We start from the raw sequence: 22688 nt of genomic DNA on the forward strand, positions 1-22688 counted from the left end.
TAGGTTGCACAGTCTGTAAAATGAGAACAGTAATATTTACCTGTCTCTCAGTGTCAGGTCTTTGGCCGCTTTGCTGCTCTTCTGCAAAGCAGAAAATGAAAATGTTCATTCATTGCTCTTACCAATGCTCTATCCATTACTTTCACTAGGAAGAAAAAATGAGAATGCTTGTAAAAGTGTTCCGAAAACATGTGCTTTATTGGAAAGATTCCCAGAAGCTACTGGCTGCAGAAGAGGGCAGGTACCTGGCAAATTTCTTCGTTTTTGCAAATTCATAATACTGAGAGCAGGTGATTTTGAGGAATAGAGGGATATGTATAGAGGAATGCACAATTTTGGTATATTTCACGATGCCTCAAGCACACGATAAACTTAACAATCAAAATTGCCCTATTTTAACTGTCAGCAAATACCAGGTGAAATATGTTAGCTGAAGCCTTTCTCTGGACTCTTTAGTTCAGCCATTTTACCTTGAGTTTCCTGGGAGCTCATGTAAGTAGTTATTTGCCATGGGTCAGCCAATGCTTATTTCCTGAAGGTGAAGGAAAGAAATTTTATATCCATGAGTATGAGCGCCAACAAAATTTGTTTCAAGTGCCTACGATGACTATTCAGCTATCAGTAAACCTCATTTAATCATTCAGTAGACCTGTATGGGTCAATACACATGCAGTGGCTCCGTAGGACATAAGTTTTCATTTTTTTTCCAAGTTATTATATTTTGTCTACAATGACTACTGAGAATATCCTTCACATGGCAAAATTAAGGATGCAAAAGTTGAAAAGCACAGTGCTAATGTAGCCCTCATTCAGACCCTTGAGTGTATGTGTTCATCTTTTTGACCAGTCCCTTGCTTTTGATGTGCAGAACTACACTGGGTGGCTACTGCTGTGGGAATGAACAAAGCTATTCTTCCATGGATTGGTTGCAAAGGCTGGTTATAGTGAATATAAGTGATTAGAAGTCATCACACTCAGTGTGGCTACAAGGAAACTGCTCTCAGTCGCATCCAGAGCCAAAGTGTATCCATCCCTGAGAGCAGATTCTGTTTGGGAGCTTCTGTTTTGTTCATCATTTCTTGGTGCCCTACATGTCATCACCATGATATGGTTTGCAGAGGTGTTGTAGATTTACAGCTGTAGCTGTAGTCACATGTTTTGAACATATAAATGTAAAATAATATGAAAAGTTGTGCTTTAGAAATCTAAAGTTTTACATCCACTATTATAAGATGCCTAGGACAATTTTAGTTTTATGCTAGCCATGACTCAGATGTTACTGCTAAAATAAACTTAAAATTATCAGCTGATCCCTAGGCACATATGGAAGCACCGGTAAGCAATGGGAGCAAACACACTCAGGAAATAAGGAATTCTGTGGTGGATAGACTATTTGGATGCTTTGATTACCTCATGTAGTGACAAAGATAAATGAAATGTAAAATAATCAACTACCTGCTCAGTGCTGCTGAGGCACTGTATAGAACAATAGGAAGTGATCAAAATTGTAGCATTCTTCTTTAAAATAGCAGTAAACTAAAAGTATCACAGTATCTGGACATTTCTTACATTGCAGCCATAGTACAACTCATTGGTAGTTCAGAACGATTTACCTATAGCCCTTGAGCACAGCAAGCAGATATAATTCACAGACATATCCAGACTGATCTGCATGGGCAGATAATGTACATGATAATGTACATGAATCAATCTTCAGTGCTGACATATTAGCATTACAGAAGTTTAGCTCAGATATTAGTAAACATCCTGCATCACCAGTTGTTTGCGTTGTGTTAAGGTCTAACACATCACAGTGTAGCAGAGTTGGGTGGGAGGATCTGTGTTCACCACAGCCACTGGAGCTCATCACTTGCTGTCATAAGAAACTGTCAGTAAGCTGAAACCTCAGCTTAGAGACCCAAAAAAACCCTCAGACAAGAGGCACACTCTGTCTTCTGCTGGTTCTGTTAACAGTTGAAGAGCATGCAACACCTTAATCTGTAAGATTTATCAAAACTACTCTGTCCCAGCCAAATGTGCAGGTTTCTGCAGGTTGAAAAGGTGCTTCTCGTCACTGTTATGCATTATTCATGCTTCCTGTACCCTGATTTGTTGTAGAATGAATCAAAAAGGTCAAGGAGAGAAGGGACATGTGGAGATTACCCTTGCTTAAAGTATGATGAATTAGAGCATGTTGCTATGTCCAGCCAGGTTTTGAACGCCTCTGAGGATAGAGACTCTATTGCCTCTCTGGGCAACCTGTTCCTGTGTACAGTAAAAAAAGTGTTTCTTTATGCTTAAATGGCATTTTCTGTGTTTCAACCTGTGTCTATTGCCTCTTTGCCTTTCCCTGGATGCCATTGAGAGGAGCCTGCCTCTGCCTTCCTCACTCCTCTCATCAGGTATTTAAATGCATTGATAAGATCCTTCCTTGAACCTTATGTTCTCCAGGCTGAACAGTCCCAACTACCTCAGCTTCCCCTTGTATGTTAGATTCTCCCATCCCTTAATCCTTTATACCCCTTTATACCCCTTCTCCTGCTTCACTTTGTCCATGTCTCTCTCACAGTAGGTAGCACAGAGCTGGGTCCAACATTTAAGACATCTTATGAACTCTTAGGGGAAGGATAGCCTCCTTCAATGGGCTGCCAGAGCTCTCCATAATGCAGCCCTGGAAGCTGCTGATGGCTCTGCTGGAATGCTGGCTCCTGTTTAATTTGGGCACTGTGAGGACCCCACAGTCTCTTTCTAGAAAGTTGCTTTCCAGACAATTGTCCATCAGCCTTTATGGTGCATGCCTCCCTAGTGCAGAATTTTATGCTGCTTTTTGTCAAATATTTTAAGGGTTGTGTTTCGTCCTTTCTCCATCCTACCAAAGTCTTTATGAAAGGCAGGAAAAAAAAAAAAAAAAGTAGTGTATTGGCCATTCCTATTCAATTTTCTATCATCTGCAAATTTGCTGAGGGAGATGCAGTCGGTCCCATCTTCTGAGTCACTGTGAAGCTCTTAAACAGTGCTGGACCCAGTACTGAGCCCTGGGATGCACCTCTGATGACTGGCCTTCAGCTGGACTTTGTGCCTCTGATTATAACTTGTTGAGCCTGGATTAAATGCCAGGTTTCAATCCTCTTCACTGGGAATTTATCTAGATTCTATTTCCTCACTTTGTTGATTAGGATGTTTATGGCAGGCTGTTCAAAGACTTAGTGTTGAGATAAAAAATATCCACTGAGCCAGAAAGCTCACCACAGAAAGCTGGTTAAGTACAGAATCCTCTTCAAAAACCCATACTGGCTACACCGAGGTACATTCTTTTCCTTCATGTGTTTGAAAATTTTTTCCAGGATTTCTTGCTCCATCACCTTTCCAAGGGTTGAGGTGAGGCTGACTAGACAGTAGCTCCTCACACCATTCTACTTGTCCTTCTTGAAGATAGGAGTGTTTCCTTTCTACCAGGGGACCTCTGCTGGTGGCAGGGACCTTTCAAAGACTGCATGGATTATGTATGGATTCACATAATCCATTTCCCTCAGGATCCCATCAGGACCCGTGGGCCAGGTTGTTAAGTTTGTTTAAATGTTCCCTAACCTGATCCACAGAAGATCAATCATCAATGCCCCAGTCTGTTTCACTGATCTCAGGTGCCTGGCACTTTTGAAAGTCAGTCAGACCAGCAAAGATTGAGGACAAGACATGTAGTGCCTCAGCCTTTCCCATGTCCTTTGTCATCAGATATTCTGTCATGTTTAGTAGCTAGGTGGGTTTTCCCTAGGCTTCCTTATATTGCTGATATATTTGTAGGAATCTCTCCTGTTACGCTTCAGTTCTATCTCAGATTCAGCACCAGGATAGCTTTGACTTTCCTTACCTCATCCCTGCCCTTGCAGAGCATGTCTCTACAGTCTTCCTGGGTGACCTGACCCTGCTTCCACCTCCTGTATGCTTCCTTTTTGTGTTTCATTTTTTTACTGGGTTGCCTTGCTTCCTGCACATAGGAATTATTGAGTTTGGACAAGGTGCTACTTAAAAATCAACCAGCTGTCCTAGACCCCTCTTCTCTCATGGGATTTTTCCCATCAGATCTCTGAGTAAGACCAAATCTGTTCTCCAGAACAGGTAGTAATTCTGCTTTTTTACTTTCTCCATCCTCTCATGATCTTGAGCTCCACTTTCTAATGGTTGCTGCAGCCAAGGCTGACAGTCACCTCCACAGTCCTGTCATCTGAGAGGGGCTGGCCAGTCTGATGAACACAGACTTGTGTCTCCTGTTGTCCATCCTTTTAAATCTTTCCATAGGAAAGAAGGTATTTTTTCTGACTGTAGACAGAAGATAATTATTTTCAACCTGAAATGTGAATACTGGTTATTTTAAGTAAAATTAAAACTATGTACTTTCACGCACAAACACACCCCTGGTTTCAAACATACACCACAAGACACATGATTTGTAGTATTAAATGCATTTAGGATATGAGAGAGAATTGCTGCTGAAACTCAAACAAAAGATAGCATTACACTTTTTACCCATCACCAAGGATGAGACTAAATGAGCAGCACGGCTGTGAAATGGAATGTGTTAAAAAATGTGCCTTTCTCTTCTTGCAGATCAAATATTCTATCATGCACCCAGGGACTCATGTCTGGCCCCACACAGGGCCCACCAATTGTCGGCTGAGGATGCATTTGGGCTTGGTGATCCCCAAGGAAGGCTGCAGAATACGGTGTGCCCAAGAGGACAGGTATGGTTGCAATATTGGGGGTTTTTTTACTGTTTTGGGGGAAAGGGGGTTGCTTGCTTGGTTGTTTTGGGGGTTTTTTTCCCCACTTTCCTCAAGACTGAAGAAGGGATGGGACTGCATGTAGTTAAAAAATGAAAAAAAGGGGGTGTTTTGATGACCAGAATGTATAACATATTTCATTAAACCGGCAGTTTGCACTCTGACTCATGGTACAAACTTATAAATATCAGTTCTGAAACAGTGCCAGGAGAATCTTTTGGTACAAACCTGCTCTTCTCTGCTATGGCATGGAAATAACAGTGGGTTTGGTCAATGGGCTCTCTGTTTACTTTTACAATCCCAGCCCAATATTGCTGCCAACGGAGTTCCTGTATTTATTTTGATTTTGAAGAGACATAGAATTTGTTGCTGCTTTGGCAGAAGCTGACTAAGATATACCAACATTTTCAGTGCTGTGACAGAATACCATGGTACTTCTGGCAGAAGCCTCCTTTTCAGCTTGTATTATTTGTTGTAATTCAGTTAAAATATTCCAGTTGAAGTTGATCTCAGGATGAAGACATCTATGAAATTTTAGGCCCAATGAATTACTCAGGTGGCAATTTTATTTTAAAGTGTGCTTTAAGGGAAGTTTCCTACCCATGATGGAAAAATTGTACTGAATTTCAAGTCAGTTTTATCTCAGTTTGCTCAGTCCAAAATGAAATTAAATGCAATAGCTTATACATTTACAATCAGGGCATATACTCCCCTTAGAAATATGGGAAAATGTGCTAAGTTTTTTGTATTATGTTATTAAACACAGAAAGAAAAATGTAGTGTCAACTATTTTGCTTATTGCTTACAGGTTAAATTTGCTGGACTTAAGTGAAATTCTCATGATGCTTAATATCTGTACATATATTTTGAAAGATTCTGCACCTTCTGAAGACAAGTAGTGCTAATTTTGAATTATTTTCAATGTACTAATATAATTAATGGTAGAAATATAATTAATTTGATAGTGAGAAATGAAATGCTGCTCCTGTCTGCATGGCTGCAATACATAGCAAAGGAGGTTATTTTTATAGCATTTGAGAACAACCACAACTGGAAATCTTTGCAATTTTTGAGGATAGAAGTATCCAGCTGTTAATAACAAAAAGTGTTGTTGCTATACTCTCTGCTGACATGTAGCTTATAGTCAGTGTTACTACCTACACTACCTACATCTAGAAAGTGACATTTTTTTCCAACATGCCAATCCAGTGTCCAGATCAAGTTGGGTGGAAGGAGAGGTAGCTAATTGCCCTAGAGGACTAATATAGAGGCATGGAGCCTTTTCACTTTAGGACGTTAATGTGAGTTCAGATTGGTGGTGACTGCATGGCATTACCATTAGGTGGCTGTTTAGTAGCTGGTGTGAACAAAATAGTGGTTTTGCCCTGCTGCCAAGAGAGCAGGTGTCCTCAGCTCACCACCTGTTATAAGGCTGGCACCCTTCTTTGTCTTAACCTGGACAGAAGGGATAATCCTGTGGAGAATGAACTTAACTACTTCCTTGGTAACAACACTCCCTCAAAGTCAAGAGCAGAAGAATGCCTGTTGCTGCAGACAGAACGTAGAGCATGTCAGTGTCCAGATTCCAGAACCTGGGTCAGACTTATGCATCAGACATACTCATTTCACACGTAAAACACTCAAGAGCTGACTGCACCTTCTGCTGAAATGTGTTAAGATCAGTTGCTTACAGCACGAGCTGTACATTCAGAAACAAGGGCGATATTTTCCCTGGAAGCACTCAAAGTGTGTCTTCTGCTGGCAGTGAAAGGGCTTTTATATATCCTTCCCCTATGGCAGAGGAGGTGTGTGAACTGCTGGCAAAGGGAATGGTGCCAGGAGGAAGACTTAGCCTGGGCACTTTCCATTCCTTTCCTCCTGGTGGATCAGAGCAGTGGTAAACTGGTGGTTTCCAATTGGAGAGCTGGCTGGAAGAGGAGGGTTAGCACCATGGCTTTTCTGGTCTCCTGTGCCACTGCTATGTGTGTGAGAGAGCGAACAGAAACAATGAGAATTTCGTGCTTGGTTACCTCTCTGCCACCAGCATGGCTGTTTAGAGGGTCACAATGGGACTTATTTGATGGACAGGCAAATCCTCACTGTGTAGTGCTGTGTTTTACTCCTTCATTTGCAGAAGAGCTTTTTGCAGCTGTTTGGAGTTGGTGTACCTTGCAGTTGAGGGCCACAAAGATGATCAGAAGGCTGAAACACCTCTACTATGAGGAAAGGCTGAGAGAGGTGGGGTTTTTTGACTTTGAGAAGAAAAGGGTCCAGAGAGACCTCATGATAGCCTTTAAGTACATGAAAGGAGCTTTTAGGAAAGATTGGGGCAGTTTGTATCAGATAGGTTGCAACAGGACAAGGGATAATGCTTTTAATCTAAAAGGCGGTCAGTTTAGATTATATATGTTATAGATAAAAATCTGTAAAGCCAATTTAATAATTTAAAAAATTAGATTTTATTTCCCGACTGATACACGTCTCGATAGCCACAATCAAAGGGATGGCATCAGTCCCGGGATCAGCACTGGGTGAACACTGATCCGACCTCTATCGCATTGGATCCCCTCTGTTCACGAATGCTGTCCCTGACCGGGTAGTTTTTATACAATTTATTCCACCTGAGGCAGAGTCTCTTTTCTTCTTTTCATGGCTTCACATATTCATGAACACATATTCTGTGTTGAGCTGGACAAAACCGTGTCCAGGAAGCGATGTAGGCCAATCATCGAGTTACAGGAACCGGCATTGAGATGTGTGCTCCTGATGGCTCTGGCTATCTCAAGATACTTATCGAGTATTCATCACTTGGGTGTTTCCTGCACCATACTGGAGAAGGGCCCATCTCTGTGCTGAGCCATGTTCATGCATTTGCTAATTAGGTCCTTCTTTCTGCTGCAAGCTGCGGTTTCGCAATTTTGTGAAGCAATCTCTCCGGCTCTGGCTTGTGTGTTTAAAACTTTAAAGAATATTTCTTACAAACATAACATATTCCCCATATATTTCACATAAGCACAAATTATTCCAAATCATATATAACAATATATGAAGGAGAAGTGTTTTATAGAGAGAGTGGTGAGACACTGGAACAGGTCACCCGCAGGAATTATAGATGTTCCATCCCTGGAAACATTCACGGTCAGGCTGGACAGGGCTTTGAGCAACCTGATTGAGTTGAAGATGTCCCTACTCATTGCAGGTGTTGCCTTTCAAGGTTCTTTCAACCCAAACTATTATGATTCTATGTTTCTTGTTCTGTATAGCATTGATAATTTTAGGTCACTTAGCCATTTTGAAGTCCCAGCTCTGTAAAGTGCAGGGTATAATGCACAAAGCTGGTAGGTAAATATTATCTATTTCTCATAATCCAACATCGCTATCAAAGAAGGTAATCTTATCTTGAAATGAAGGTGAAGCTAGAACCATTATGCAGAAGCCAGTCTGGATCTCACCTTTAACAGGTGACACTAGAGAATTATGTGGAAACTACTCCAAAGTGGCTCAGCACCAGACCGGAACAATATGGTCCCTGTGTTACTACTGAGAAGTTTTTCTCACACCATCAGGCTTCTAGAAAATATTTATTTGCATGCTAATAGTGGGGTTTGTAGCCCTTTCAAAAGAGGCTAATAGTCCCGTCAGCTTTATGACTTTTTCTTTGTTGTGCAAAACAGCCGATCCCATTATGATGCAAATTATAGATCCTGGGTTTTAACCTCTGAAGCTGCTTCATCTGGGTGCCTGAGTTTTTATTGTCCTTAACTGAGTTGCACTTTCAGGCTATTTAGAGCAGTTCTTTTCAGGCTTGATTTAATTAAAAAAAAAAAAAAAAAAGAAACAAAAAAATCCTCAAAAAAAACCCTAAACCAACCGAAAACCCAGCTACTCCCCCAACAAGAAAAACAACACTAGATCTCAATTGCTCCAGACAAAGCAAAGCCAAATCCCCCAACCCTCCCCACCAAACACCCCTGGCGCCACCTCCCAAAAAAACCCTACTCAAACCCACCCAAAATCAACCCCCCAAAAAACCCCAGAAAAAAACTCCAAAAAATAAACCAACGCCAAAAAACCAAACCAAACGAATTATACTATTATACTATATTATATTCAAAGTCTGCTTGAATTTTTTTACCACATTGTAGCATTGCAAGTGGTTTACTCCCGTGGACTTCAATAAAACCAATGTAGCTTTAGTGCAGTACCAGTAACTCAGGGTCTGTGTGACGTACAACATTTTCATTGCCAGATAACTGATGCTACCTGATCATATTTGAAACCTGAAAAAGGCTGTTTATCTGGGCCTTTAAGGCATGTGTAAGTCAGTGTGAATTTTTTTCACTATGTTATGCTTTTTTTTTTTTGAATTATGTTTAGCTGATTATTTCAATTGATCCTATTTCAATTTCTCTTCAGAACCTTTCAGAATCACCTCATAAATTTTGATGGTTACTTTTTCCTTTTGCTGAATTGCAAATGTGGAGATGAATTGGAAGTATGAACCTAGTTTTCAGCCTGTTTTTGAAAAAAAAAATTGTTTTCTCTGTAAATGAATATCTGAATGAGCTTAAGCAATGCATTTCCATCTTTGATGGCAAGGCCTTTGTTTCTTTACCATTTTTACTGTTCATAGTGCTTACTTCCATCTGAGGGCATTCATCCTCTTGGATTGCTTCAGCTCCTGAGGGATCCTGTTAAAAAAAATGAGTGTGTGTGTGCTCACAGTAGAGTGGCTTTAGGAAAGAATGTTCCTTTGACCGTTGTTACCTTGACTGGTATTCATCCAGTCTCACCTGGAGGTGTATAATCAGGTGTTAAACTTCTCTTCAAAATTATGAATCCAGGTCTCAGCAGGCTGGACAAGCTGCCAGCTGAAATGTGTTGAAGTTCAACAAATACAAAAGCAAAGCCCTGCAGCTGAAAACAGATAAACACCTTGCAGCTGTAGTGGCTGGGTGTTGACTGCCTAAAAAACAGCTTTGCAGAAAAGGGCTTAAGGACCCTAGGGACCAAGTTGAACATGACTTATAATCCTCTTTTGTATTGATGAAGTCTAGCTGTGTACTGGACTGTGTTAGTAAATTTGTAGGAAACAGTTTGAACAGTACAATTTTTTCCTCTCTCTTCTGCATTCAAGACACTGCCTCTGGAGTACTGTGTCCAGTTTGGGATACTTTAGTACAAAAAAAGTCATTGATAAACTAGAGGGACTCCACTGGAGGATGGATAAGATGATCAGGAGGAGAAACTCAACAAACTGATTGGAGTCTGGAAACCAGAAGGCTATAGGGTAGCCTAGTTACTCTCTTAACTACTAATTGGTGACTGTGAGGAAGACAGAGCCAGACTCTTTTCAGAGAGGTGCAGTTGTAGAATGAGAGGTAATGAACACAAGTGACAGTGAAGGAACTTGTATCTAGGTAAAAGGGAGTTTTCACAGTAAAATGGTAGAGTGCCCATGGTTGCAGATATCTCAGGCTCTTCGCTAGTGGATTTATTAATATTTGATCTAACCTCAAAGTTGGATCTAACTTTGCAGTGAGTCCTCCTGTGAGCAGAGGCTTGTACCACATGACCTTCTAAAGGCATTGTTCTGATTTTTAGGAAAAGCAAATTGATTCAAAGTAATTTCTTTTTGAACCATATGGCCATGTTACTAGTCATTCCCTCAGTCTCCATCACTTATGTACATCACTGATGTATCTGATTAGAAATGAAGAAAAGTGGATTATCACACCAGTACTATACTCACTCAAGTAATTAAAATTATAAAAAATAGCATACACCATAAATGTCTGAATGTGTTTGTGAGCATAACTGTGCAGAATGAGGGGGAAGGATCCCTCATAAGATAAAGGTCCATTAGACTAATCTTTCTGTAGTTTCTTTCAAGCTCCCATACTCCAGTCTCTCTGGATTAGGCAGTGAAATCTTGACTATGCAATCTGTACTGTTTAAATCTTTCTCATATGTCAAAGAGCATCTTCAGAGCTGATCTGTATCTTACCTGCTCCATGGCCCTTCAAGTACTACACTAAAGTATGTTCTTTATTGTTTTACAGAGACTGGGAAGAAGGGAAAGTTCTTATTTTTGATGACTCCTTCGAACATGAAGTATGGCAGGATGCTGAAAGTTATCGCCTGATATTCATTGTGGATGTGTGGCACCCTGAGTTAACAGCTCAACAGAGACGTACCCTTCCTGCTATTTAGGGGGTTTCTTCTGATGTGTGGAGTAGAGGAGTATTAACTCCTTTGGAGTATGAAAATAGGATCAATTTATCCAGCATACAAAGTATACAAGCATTTTAAGGGTAAGAAAAGATAAGGATGAAATTCTACAATCAGAGTGGACTTGGTTTAAAAGCAAAAAGAAGCCATGTTTTGTTTCATATTGATACAGCACTGATGTGTATTGTTTTTCTGGCTGTAAGTCTGAAAACACAAGTTTTGTCAGCCAAAAAGCAATAGATCTGGATTTTCAAGCTGAGGAATGTGCAGATGTTTTTGCCATGCCTGTATTTTCTTTACAAAACCAGTCAGTCAGTTACCTGCTTGACTATGTTCAGGCACATGATTTATGATTTTACATCTAGGGAATAGTTCCTGGCCTTCTGTCTGGGAAGCAACATATAAGATATTTGCAAACATATGCACACAACTGACTTTGAAAACAGTATGCAGGTGTAACATTAGCTGCTTTAGGCATAGAACATGTCCCTATGTTATCACTGTAGATAATGTGAATGGATTATATGTGTTTTGTACTTTTTCTACCTAAGTAACTGTATTTTTCTAGCTTAATTATGAACAAATCTTCTTTAATTAACCACTATTTTTAAAAAGGTTATATATATATATACAAGTGCGTCTCTAGCTATCAGCAGAAGGAAAACACTATATATGAACAAATTTCATTTTTGCCAAGTGTGGCCTTCTTTCGCCTTCCTGGTAATGTAAACAGAAACTTGCATAAAGCTGCCTAGCAAAGCTTTGTTCTTCTAAAACAGAATAGTTCTCTTAGTTAGCAGATGACCTTCAGTCTGACAATGTGATTTTGGAAAATGTTGAGCAAATCTGACATTTTTAGGCTCAGATTGTGAAGTACTTGACCATTCTTAGGATTATATGGTGAGCTGCTGTTTCTCCTCTCATTACAAAAGCTTCTGGTATTGTATCCTTTCTCTACCCACCCCCTTCTTCCAGGGGCTCCTCCTTGGTTGCCCTTGGGTGATCATTCAGAAAAAAAAAAAAAAAAGAAAAACAAAAAGAAAAAAAAAAAAAAATTCTTGTGCTTTGGGCAGAAGGACAAAGTCCAATTTGGCTTCCTGCCAGAATGCAGAGCAGACAAAGACCTTCAAGTTATTACCTTGTATTAACTTCCACTGCCAGCATCCTACAGAGTGCTAGAATGATCCTCTAATTGACCTAATGGTGTTTTCCTTGTCTTGAAATGAGTGACATAATGCTGAAGTAGTCTGATCGCAGTACTGTTTACAGTGTACTCTGTATTTGCCAAACAGAATTTACTATATGATAAAAAGGCCTATTTTCAAGAAAGAAAACTAGTTAGATGTTTAAGCAGTTGCCAGATCTTTTGGGTCTGTACTGTTTAATGGGAGCTGGAGTGTGCAGGACCCTCTGCTTTTAACTTCTAAGAACACTAAGAGGAGAGGGAGAGCAGAGATTGCACTGCTGATGTTTGTGGCTGGCTGTTAGCTCCTCACCCACAGTGCCAGCTGGGTGTGGACAGGTGTGCTAGGGTGCTCTGGCCATCATTACTGAGGGTTGTGAGTGACAAACACTAAGCAAGGAGACTCTGAGATTACTTATTCTCTGCAGCTTTGACTTTCTTGTCCAAAAGACACGTAGCAGTTTTTATTTGTGTAGTACTCAAGTGGTTTATTACTGCAGAGTCCACATCATGGCATTGGAGTATCATGACCTGAATGTCACATTTGCTGAAGCAAACTGCAGATAAGAGCTTTGCATTCCCATAAACTGAATGCTTTTCAGATTCGTTGTATTTTACTAGGTCATTAAATCTTGTAATGTCATATAACACATGGTGACTGCACCATGAATTAGTATGAACAGTTTCTGGAAGTGTGCACTTTAATTTCCTTTTTTGAATATTAAACTGATAAACCCTGTCTTATCAAGAGCCACTTTTAGACAGCTAAGATAATTAGGTTTTAACGTGTTGTCCATATCAAAAATAATAATGAAACTATACACAATGTACCAGAAAGTAACAGTTCTCAGTTAATAATAATGAAAAACTGTAAAGATTTGTGAGTTTTACATAATATAAAAATGCTTTTGGAGATCATTTGGAGAATCATGTAAAACTGGAAATAAGGTACTTTTTGTGGGGGGTAAAAGAGTAAAAATATTTTTTAAATATCCTGTTAGCTGTCAAGTCAGAGCCTATATTTTATATCTTTTTGAAATGATCAAGCAGTACAAATTATAAGGTAATTCTCTAAAATAAAGACTGTATGTGTAAAGAAAAAAATCAAGAACTTCTTAAACAAAAATTTATGATTTAGGAATATTTTTATTAAGGTTGCATTTTAGTTTCTATAGCTCAGAGTAAATGCTAAAGGAGTGTCAAAAGCTTTGCAGCTTTATTTATGAAAATCCATGCTGTCCTTCAGATTATTTCATTGTTCCTTTTTTAGGCTCATACTTTATCTTGTGCAATTGCATTTGGCAAATAGATAAAATTGGCAAATAGATAAAAGTAATCTCCCCAAGATGTGTGTGTGCCAGAGCAGCACTGTTTATTAGATTGTGTAGTGATACATTAGCCATTTGAAAATCTTAAGTGTCTCAAATAAGACAAGGTGTTCCTGCAACACTGAAGGGAATCTATTCTATGCCCACCTGTCAGGGAACAAAGAGTGGATAATTTTTTTAGGTACAGTTACTAAATGAGCTCTGTATGTGGGGAGGATACACAGAGCAGAAATTCTGCAGTGAATTACTGGCATATTGTTTTAGCTGTTCCTGTTTGCCAAGTGGTATTCTGTCTTGGAAAAGCTTTTCAACATTGGAAATGCTAAGGGTAGAAGTGAAGGGAAGTGTTTTTTTCAATGGAAATCCATTGCAATTTGTATTTTTTTTTGGTTAGATTTATTTACAGAAGGAAATGGCAGACAAGGGCAATATAGTTTGTAACACAATATGTACTCATCACCATGTTCCTCCCTGCCTGTTGTTACCTTGCTTGCACAGAATCTGTGAAAGAGCCTACGGTTAAATGCAGGCTTCATACAGTTATATACAAGGCATCATATGTATTTATTCACATCACAGTTAAAGAAAGTAAATAATTTATCCTTTGTGAGGTTTGATCCTCAAGGGCTAGATTTCAGTGGTACTTGCACTTCTTGGGCAGGACAAGACCCAATTTAATGAACAGCGATTGTAACAGATCATTGCAAAGATTCAATGGCAGTGGGGGTAAGTGTATTAACAGAGACAAATCACAAACCAAAGTATTTCTTCCTCAGTGCTGCAGTATAATAGCAAATGTCTGTCTTTTTTTGTCTCTTGGTTTTTGCTTTCTGATTTAAGCACATTCTCTGTACAAATCCAAATGCCTTTTAGTCTCTATGAGCCCAGGGAAGAGAAGGGAGCTGCTACCAGGCCTTGACATCCTTGTTTCCTGTAATAGGTGGTGATGATGTCAGGGCAGGGGGGGAATGGAAGAAACCCCAAAGATAAATGGGCTCAGTCATCTGATTTTTTTAATGTTCCTGCAAGCTTCTGCTTCTTTTTCTTACTCCTGTGTTGCCTTGCTGGGACCATACACAGCCTTAAAGACTGTGTCTCTGTCATGGAGGCCAGGCTTTGTGTCAATGACATATTGCTGCAGTAAGAGGTTAGTCTGAGTGAGGTTATTCTGTACAAAAACTAGTGGGTAAATCCCAGGTGTGTTGATAGGATCTGGCAGGATGTCCTTTCTGTCCTGTGCAGGCGTAAAGTGTTGTTGTAGATAAAGGCAGTATTTTGTTAGTCCATCTGTTAGGGCTGGCCATGTCCACTTGACCTATATCATCACTTCAGCCTAACACTTGAGAATTCAGTGGGTGTTCCAGTGCACATTAAAAACCCTTGTGCCCATTATCATCTCATTTTGTATGTATGGTTTACACTGCTACCTTTGATATATTGTTGCCAACTGCTTGTTCTAGTGAATTGTCAATGTATGGCAATTTAATTGATGATTTAAAATGTGTACAGTGATTGTAATTGTTTTAAGAAATAAAGTCACTGCACATGCAATTTGATAACGATTGTTCTTTTATTTCTTTAATCTGGTTTCCATTTCAATGAAGGGATGGTACTCTCTTTGCAGCTAGAGCAAACAGAGATATAACAAACTGATCTTTGGCATTTCAGTTCTTCTATTCTTCAACATTTCCTTCTAGCAGAAACTTGTACTGGATAATTAATTCTAAGTTTTCCTTTTTCATTTTAACCATAGCCCGCATCTGCAATCAGCGTACCTTTCTGGCTACACTTTTCCCTGACTGCAGGAGGAAAGGGGATAAATGGTTCTGCAGAGCTTTCATTTGCTGTTGTGATCTAAAGGAAACAATCTGGATTGAACCATGAATCACTGCTGAATTTGTCCAGTGTGTCTCCCTGGAACCACCTCCTTCACATGTGCACACACATGCACACACACGTCTTATAGGCTCCTAAGTTGCCTGTGAAAATTTTAATCATTAATAAAATCAAGTAATTGCATTTCAAATTGTGTGTGTCTGCTGCTCACACAGCTCATTCCACTTAGCTGACAGTTTTAGAAGGGCTTCAAAAGTTAAGAACAATTTTTGCTAGATACTGAAATGTGACCCCCGTATAAGCTGCATGGATGAGGCAGTCACAATGTGTCATGTTGAATGGCATTATGGCTGGCACTGGGGTTCTTTTTTAAATGCAAAATCCTTCTGTAAAACTCAAGCACTCTATAGATGCTGATGGTTCTGCCCTCTCACCCAGATTACACTTGCTGATTACAATGTAAAGTTTAAATTCGAGATGCTTTTCTTTAAAACTCTTACAACCTTCACTTCTATGAAATGAACATCCCTGATGGAGTCTTCAGAAACACTATGAACACACCCTGGTTTCTTTCAACAGAGAATGCAGTCCAACATTTCCAACACTTTAATGTCACAAGTCAAAGAGGGGAAAAAAAAAAAAAAAAAAAAAGAAATCCAATTCTTTGTGTATGGACAGGCTGCTGCGTGAGTAGAAGTTTCTCAGTTCCTGTTCAGCACCGGCCGTGGGGACAGATGGCTGGTGGCAGCTGTTACTTGGTCAGGAAACACGAAGGGCTGGTTATCGGCGAAACGCGTGTGTGCGCGCGTGTGTGTCTGTGTGTGAAGGGCTCCGTGGGGTTCTGGCATGGTGGAGGTCTGCTCATGGATCTCCGTGGGGCTCGTGAGAGCTCAGTCCAGAGCTAGCAGTGGCTGGGTGTTCTCACTTTCCCCCTGGTCTTCGTGTTTCAGCGTGCCGGCTTCCACCACAGACTGGGACCTGAATGCAGAAAAACACACGTGATAGCAATGACTGCTGCAGATGCACTCACCTCCCGGGGGTCCCCGTGCTTCTTTTTATCATCTTTGCTTTAGTCCATTTTCATCTTTATGGCTTTTCAATTCTTTTCTTTGGAAAGCATAAGGAATTTGGGAAACACTCCTTTAAATACAAGCAGGGAAGGCAAGATCATTGAAGATCTCAAATGCTTTCAAAATATTTAGTGCTTACCTACTATCCCTAGTGCTGAATGTGCTCAGCAACTTAAAGAGCTTCCAGGGCAGAGCTTCCATGAGGTACCCAAGGCCAATAAAGAAGATGGGGTTAATATGATGATGAGGGAACTTCTGGTGTGCCCAGTCCTGCAGTTTATCTCCCTGTCTACACCCTTGAAGCATAACTTTATTTAAAATTCATTTCTGTCTTCAAGGTGGGAAGCATAGTTTATACTTTGTTATTAATGTATTTAAAAAATTCCAACATGGGAAAAATGAGTAAACATTAGAGAAAGAAAAGCGTCATGATTTCTTGCAGTAACAAAAGCTGAGTGGGATCAAAATTGTGGGAAAATTCAAGACTATTTAAATTTCTGTGGTCAGTGTGCTGTAATGTTTGCTTGCTGAGCTGTGGAAGGAGGATCTGATTAATTTATTGTCACAGAGATTTGTTATCCTGCATTTTCTCTGTTTTGGGCTAGAAGTTGCCTCCCAATTTGGAGGAGAAAATGAGCTTCAGAGCAAGATCTCTGAGTGAATCTGGAACTTTTAGAAGGGGAGTTTTTTCATAAGTGGGGATAGAGTCATCCAGACCAAGAATTCACATAGTATTGTTATAAAGAGCCAGTTTTCTCATGGATAGCTTTTAGAATTAGGAGTAGCTGTCATACCATACATGATGCATTTGTAGTTCCCAATTGTTCATTTATGCTTTAGCTATTTTGTGAGATTAGATGTCACCTCTCTTTTGATAAGAATCCTTAATAAATTACATCCTTTGGTACTGCAGGACTGAATATCGTGACTGTGAATAACTTGTATGATAATTATTCCTATTCTTATGCCTGGAGCTTTCATTAAAGCATAATAAAAAATTTTAATTTAAAAAAAATCTCCAAAGAAAGATAACAGAAACTGGATGCTCAATGGGAGGACTTTGTGCCATAATTTTCAAAGAAATTATGTTTGCCCAAATGTTTTCACTGCATATTTTTTACAGATATGTGACATGAATAGTGATTTATTGTTGCATTTTAATATAGAAAAGCAGCTGATTTGGGAGATTATTCTAAATGGCAATTTACATATTTCTAGTATGAGGCAGCAAAAAATAATCATGTGGCATTCAAACTGTTACAGAATTGATTGAAATTGCAACATCACCAGGTTTTTATTTTCTTTTTGACTACTAAATTAAAATATTATTAAATAGTACCTGATTAATACTCATCACCAGTGTATTGTTTCTGTCTGACTCACTGCCCTTCAATGGACATAAATAGTTGTGTATCCTTTGCAGCATTTCCCAGCACATAGCTGAAAGTTGCTGCTCTAAGTCAACTGTGAAAAATCTGAAAATTTTTCCTTTTGTCATCACTGCTGATCATCTCTGCTTTCATCTTATTAAACACTCAAAAATTCTTGCATTCTCTAACAGCAAGATAGATGGTCCAAATGCATCTTGAGCTCTGGCTGGCTGATGCTGTGACCACTTCCCTGGGGAGCCCAACCGCCCAACCACCCTCTGGGTGAAAAATCTTTTCCTGATATCCAAAATCAACCTCCCCTGACTCAGCTTCATGCCCTTTCCTGAGGTGCTGTCACTGGTTAGGAGAGTAAAGACATCATCACTGCCTTCCCTTCCACTTCCCCTCATGAGGATGCTGAAGACCACAATGAGGTCTCCCCATCTCCTCCAGGCTGAAAAACCAAGTGACCTTAGCTGGTCCTCATGTGGCTTCCTGTCCTGTCCATTCACCATCCTCATTCGTCCTTTGGACACTCATTAATAGCTTAATAGCTTTATATTGTGGTACCCAAAACTGCACACAGCAAGGCTGCCCCAGTGCAGAGCAGAGGCAAGGCTGCCCCAGTGCAGAGCAGAGCAGGACAATCCCCTCCCTTGCCCGGCTGGAGATGCTGTGCCTGATGCCCCCCAGGACACACTTGGCCCTCCTGGCTGCCAGGGCACTGCTGACTCACATTCAGCTTGCCATCAACCAGGACCCAGGTTCTGGTTCCATTTGTCTCCAAGCTCTTGTTCCCCACACCATTCACACATCCAGGGCTGCCCCATGCCAGGTGCAGAATCCTTGTTAAGCTCCATATGGTTGGTGATTGCCCATCTCTCTGGTTTGTCAATGTCTCTCTGCAGGGCCACCCTGCATTCAAGGGAGCCAACAGCTCCCCCCATTTATTGTTGTAAGTACTCCTTCCAGTGCTGAATCCACATGGTTAATGCAGCTGTTGAAGAGCTCAGGGTGGGAGATGGAGCCCTGCAGAGCCCCACTAGTGACGGGTTGCCAGTCTGATGTCACCCCATTCACTGTAACTCTTTGTGCCTGACCCATGAGCCAGGTGCTCACCCATCACATGGTGTGTTTATCCAGCTGAGTACTGGATATTTTGTCAGGAAGGACACTGCGATAGACAATATCAAAAGCTTTGCTGAATTCCAAAAAGATCTCATTAACTGGCTTTCCTAGATCAGCTAGGTGGGTTACTCTGTGGTAGAAGGAAATCTGGTTTGACATGCAAGACTTTCTCCTCATCACCACCCTGAATGTGACCAATGACTGAATTATCCTCCAGGTGGTTTTCAGTACCTCCCAGAATAATTTTTTCTACGATTCTACTGGGCACTGAAGAGAGACTAACAGGCCTGTAGTTTCCTCCTTCTTGCCCTCCTTGAATATTGGAACACTTGCCAGCTTTCAGTCAGCTGGGACTTCTCCAGGTCACCAAGACCACTCAAAAATCCTCTAGAGAGGCATTGCAGTGATATCAGATAACTCTTTGAGGATTCTCAGATGAGTCCCATCGGGCACCACGGATTAGCAGGGATCCAGCTGGAGCAGCAGATCCCACACACGTTCAGGGTCAGCTGGGAGTTGATTATTCTCACAGTCATGTGAGAATCTCTCAGGGCACTGAGATTCCCTATATTTTTTGGCTGTAGAAATTAATATAATACAAATACTATTTGGAAGAAGCACCCTATCTATTGGTTTAGTCTGGTTTTTGTGTATCTAGCACACGTTTAGTTCAAGGAAAGCAGTCATATTCTAGATATGTGCAAGCTTACACATTATTTAGGGGGGTTTGTATGCTGTCTCTAGCACTAAGCCTGGGACTAAGACTAGTTTTTATTTTAAAAATACTGCTACCTGTTTTAGCTGCATTAACATTTTATTCAGAGGACTTCACAACTACATTTCACATTTTTAAGACAACCTGTTAATGGTTCTTGAAAAGGTGTGTCTGTATCTAATTGTACCTTAACCTTCTATTGAAAAATAAATTGCAGTAAGACACCAAAGTACCTTTGCCCTGACTAGTCTTTGTAAATTGCAACCATCTTTGCATTCAAAGCACCCTCTTGCACAACAATTTAAGACATTTTGATTTAAAGTGGTAAAAGAGCAGTTTAAAACTTCCCTTGTTTGGCAAGCAAGGGTTAAGATTTGGCCCTGTCACTGCAGTGGATACTGTTCTGGTGGTTCAGCAGAAGCTGTTCATGGCACCAGACAAAAGCATTTCTGTTTTGCTGTCTTTCCATATCAATATGTTCCGATGGGATGGAGAAGTAGAGCACAAAAGAATCATCTCAGTGATACTCAGTGACAGAAGAGGCAACAGACATAGATGGAAATACAGGAACTTCCATTTTTTACTGGGGAATGTTTAAACACTGAAACAAATTGCTCAGAGAGGTTGTGGAGTCTTCACACTTAGAGATATTCAAAATCCAGATGGACACAATCCTGGACAAGCTGCTCTAGCTGACCCTGCACTGAGCAGGGGACTGGGTAGAAAGATCTCCAGAGGCTTCTTCCTCAACCTGTTTGTGATTCTGTGCCCACACAAATACCAACTTTTCTGAACCATCCCAATTCATCTTTATCCTGACAGGGCAATTATTTTCTTTACAAGTCAATTATGCCTTTGGGGTGTCAGCCTTCACAGTGTGGATGACATTCAGCTGCTAAACATAGATCCCTATGGCCATTTAAGGCATTGTAGGGTATCCAAAACAACTGATTAGATAACTGAAGGTTATGGCTCTCGGTTTTATAAAAGACTTGTAGAGGACTCAGGTCCTCCTGGAGTAACAGATGGAGGCCAAAAGGCCATCATAGTGCCTAAAACCATTTAATTATACTTTGCAGGATGAATGCAGCTACTTTGTCTTGTTTAAGAAATGTCCAAGTCCAGATATGAACTAATCATCTAAGCAGGAAACAAAAATAGCACTGGCCTTCTCCTGTCAATACATTTTAGTCACTTGTGTTTTGATTTATCTCATCATCAGGCATCTATGGTCACTCTGTGCTATAAATGGCAGAGAAATAAACATTCTTGGGGTGCTATTCATCTGACTTGTTCTAAACATATGGTATAAACGTATGATTCATGGGTTACCTACATTCGAGTCCCTGCTCTGATGTGTTCTCATCTGTTAAAACCAGGGAGAACAGATTTCATGACTTTTGAGGCAATGTTTCCTACATATCATAGCCACAACTTCCTCACACCTTCATTATTCACCATCACTATATTACCTTCAGTACTCACTAGAAATATGACACTTGTCCTGTGTGTCCTGCAGCTCTGGAATTATAAATGATTATACGTGAATTCAAAACCTTCTGGTTTCCTTCCTTTCTCAGCTAAAAATTCTCAGTAACCAGTTTGAAAGATACTTGGCTATGGAGAATCTGGTCGACTTAAATTTTAACACAAGTAGACAATTGTTTGTATCACACAGATAGGGTCACTGCCCTCAGCTGGCAGACACTGTGCCTGTCTTTCTTTAACATGGTCCCTGTGGGAGACTTAGCTCCTGTAAGAGTATGTGATCACAGTGGAGTAGGAGCTAAATCTGAAGTAATTAAAAGACAAATTAATGCCCACAGACTTTACTAGTCTAGATTCCAAGGCTAGGTAACCTTTCTTAGGAGAGCAAAATGAAAATGGAAAGAGGAATGAATTCTCAGTCTCACTTCTGAACCCTAGGTACCATTTGAGTGTGGTCCATTTAAAGCGTCAATCAAACCCCCCATGGTTGTTTTACTGTTCAGCAAGAGTATTTGGAAGTCTGGAAAATCAACAATACCCAGCTGTTTCTCCAGCAGGCTGGCCATATATTTCAAATGACAGCACTGCATAGGTATGTACATCAATGTCTAAGAGAACAGATGGCTTTATGTGTGTGGCCACTTTTATGCAATTCTCTCCAATTCAGTCAAAAACCATGTAAGAAGACAGGATGCAGACTTCCTAGCTGTGCTGTTTTCAGAGGGCTCTTCTCAGAGTATAGCTGCAGTCAATCAGCTCACAGGAATTATGTTTGTTGGGCATCAGGTTTGTTTCCCATAAAAAAACACAGTACAAAATCCTGGGCTGAGCCAACAGTAAGTGCCAGTGTATCACAGCATGTTTGTCTTTAGAGATATCCTCCAGTTCTCTGATCCCTCATTTTATGCTCTTCTTCACAGGAATGCTGATGTGCTGCAGCCCACAGGAATGAGGACGTCTTTGTGCTGGGCTTCCTTTCAGGGGGTTTGTGAAGGAAAGAGGAGGTTGGAATGTTTTCTTCCCTGAACTCAGGAGGCTTCAAGTTCTCAGAGTGACACACTGCAGATCACATTGAGTGACTCTGTTTTCTACCTCTCATCTCCCATCTGCTCATTTCCCTTAAATTCTATTCAGATTTCACTAGTACATTAGGGCTGTTCATCTCCCAATTATTCATTCCCTTTACAGAACATTGTAAGTATTTTTTTAAAATCACACTCATGAATGTTTGTGCTGACAAGGTCTGAGGGACATGTTTCTCTCTGTCTTTCTCCCTCCATCAGACTGCAGAGGTGGGTGCAGCACCTCAGAGCACACCTCACTCAAGTGTATGGCATCACCGCGTGGGAAAAACAAGGCTTTCTCCTTGGTATCACAGAAACAGTGCAGATGTACAGGTGTGAAGTAATTGTGGCAAAAGGTACTCTTTTGTTATTGAAGGTGCTTGGAAAGGAAATGCTCCCCAGGTGGTGTGGGCAGATGAAGCAAGCCCTGCTTAGCAGTGCACAATCCCAGTGCAGCAGCCATGGCATGTGGTTCTCTGCCCAGGCTCACAAGCACG

At 40.5% G+C, this 22688-nt stretch overlaps 2 protein-coding genes across 4 annotated transcripts in view; one reads left to right on the plus strand and one right to left on the minus strand.

Annotated features, from left to right (window-relative positions):
* Window positions 1–15076, plus strand: part of ASPH (aspartate beta-hydroxylase) — a 113723-nt gene extending 98647 nt beyond the window's left edge. For all 3 annotated transcript variants that reach the window (XM_041473731.1, XM_041473734.1, XM_041473732.1), the window contains 3 exons: window positions 150–241; window positions 4606–4739; window positions 10841–15076. In XM_041473731.1, the coding sequence (XP_041329665.1) occupies window positions 150–241; window positions 4606–4739; window positions 10841–10991 (377 nt within the window). In that variant the 3' untranslated portion in view covers window positions 10992–15076. The remainder of the gene's footprint in view (window positions 1–149; window positions 242–4605; window positions 4740–10840) is intronic.
* A 1170-nt stretch (window positions 15077–16246) lies between these two features.
* The window catches only part of CLVS1 (clavesin 1), an 87083-nt gene continuing 80641 nt past the window's right edge, over window positions 16247–22688 (minus strand). Inside the window, 1 exon segment of the mRNA XM_041473739.1 lies at window positions 16247–16334. Within this exon segment, the coding sequence (XP_041329673.1) occupies window positions 16247–16334 (88 nt within the window).

The sequence above is a fragment of the Pyrgilauda ruficollis genome, unplaced genomic scaffold (assembly GCF_017590135.1).
Source record: "Pyrgilauda ruficollis isolate IOZ18807 unplaced genomic scaffold, ASM1759013v1 scaffold30, whole genome shotgun sequence".
Taxonomy (NCBI): domain Eukaryota; kingdom Metazoa; phylum Chordata; class Aves; order Passeriformes; family Passeridae; genus Pyrgilauda; species Pyrgilauda ruficollis.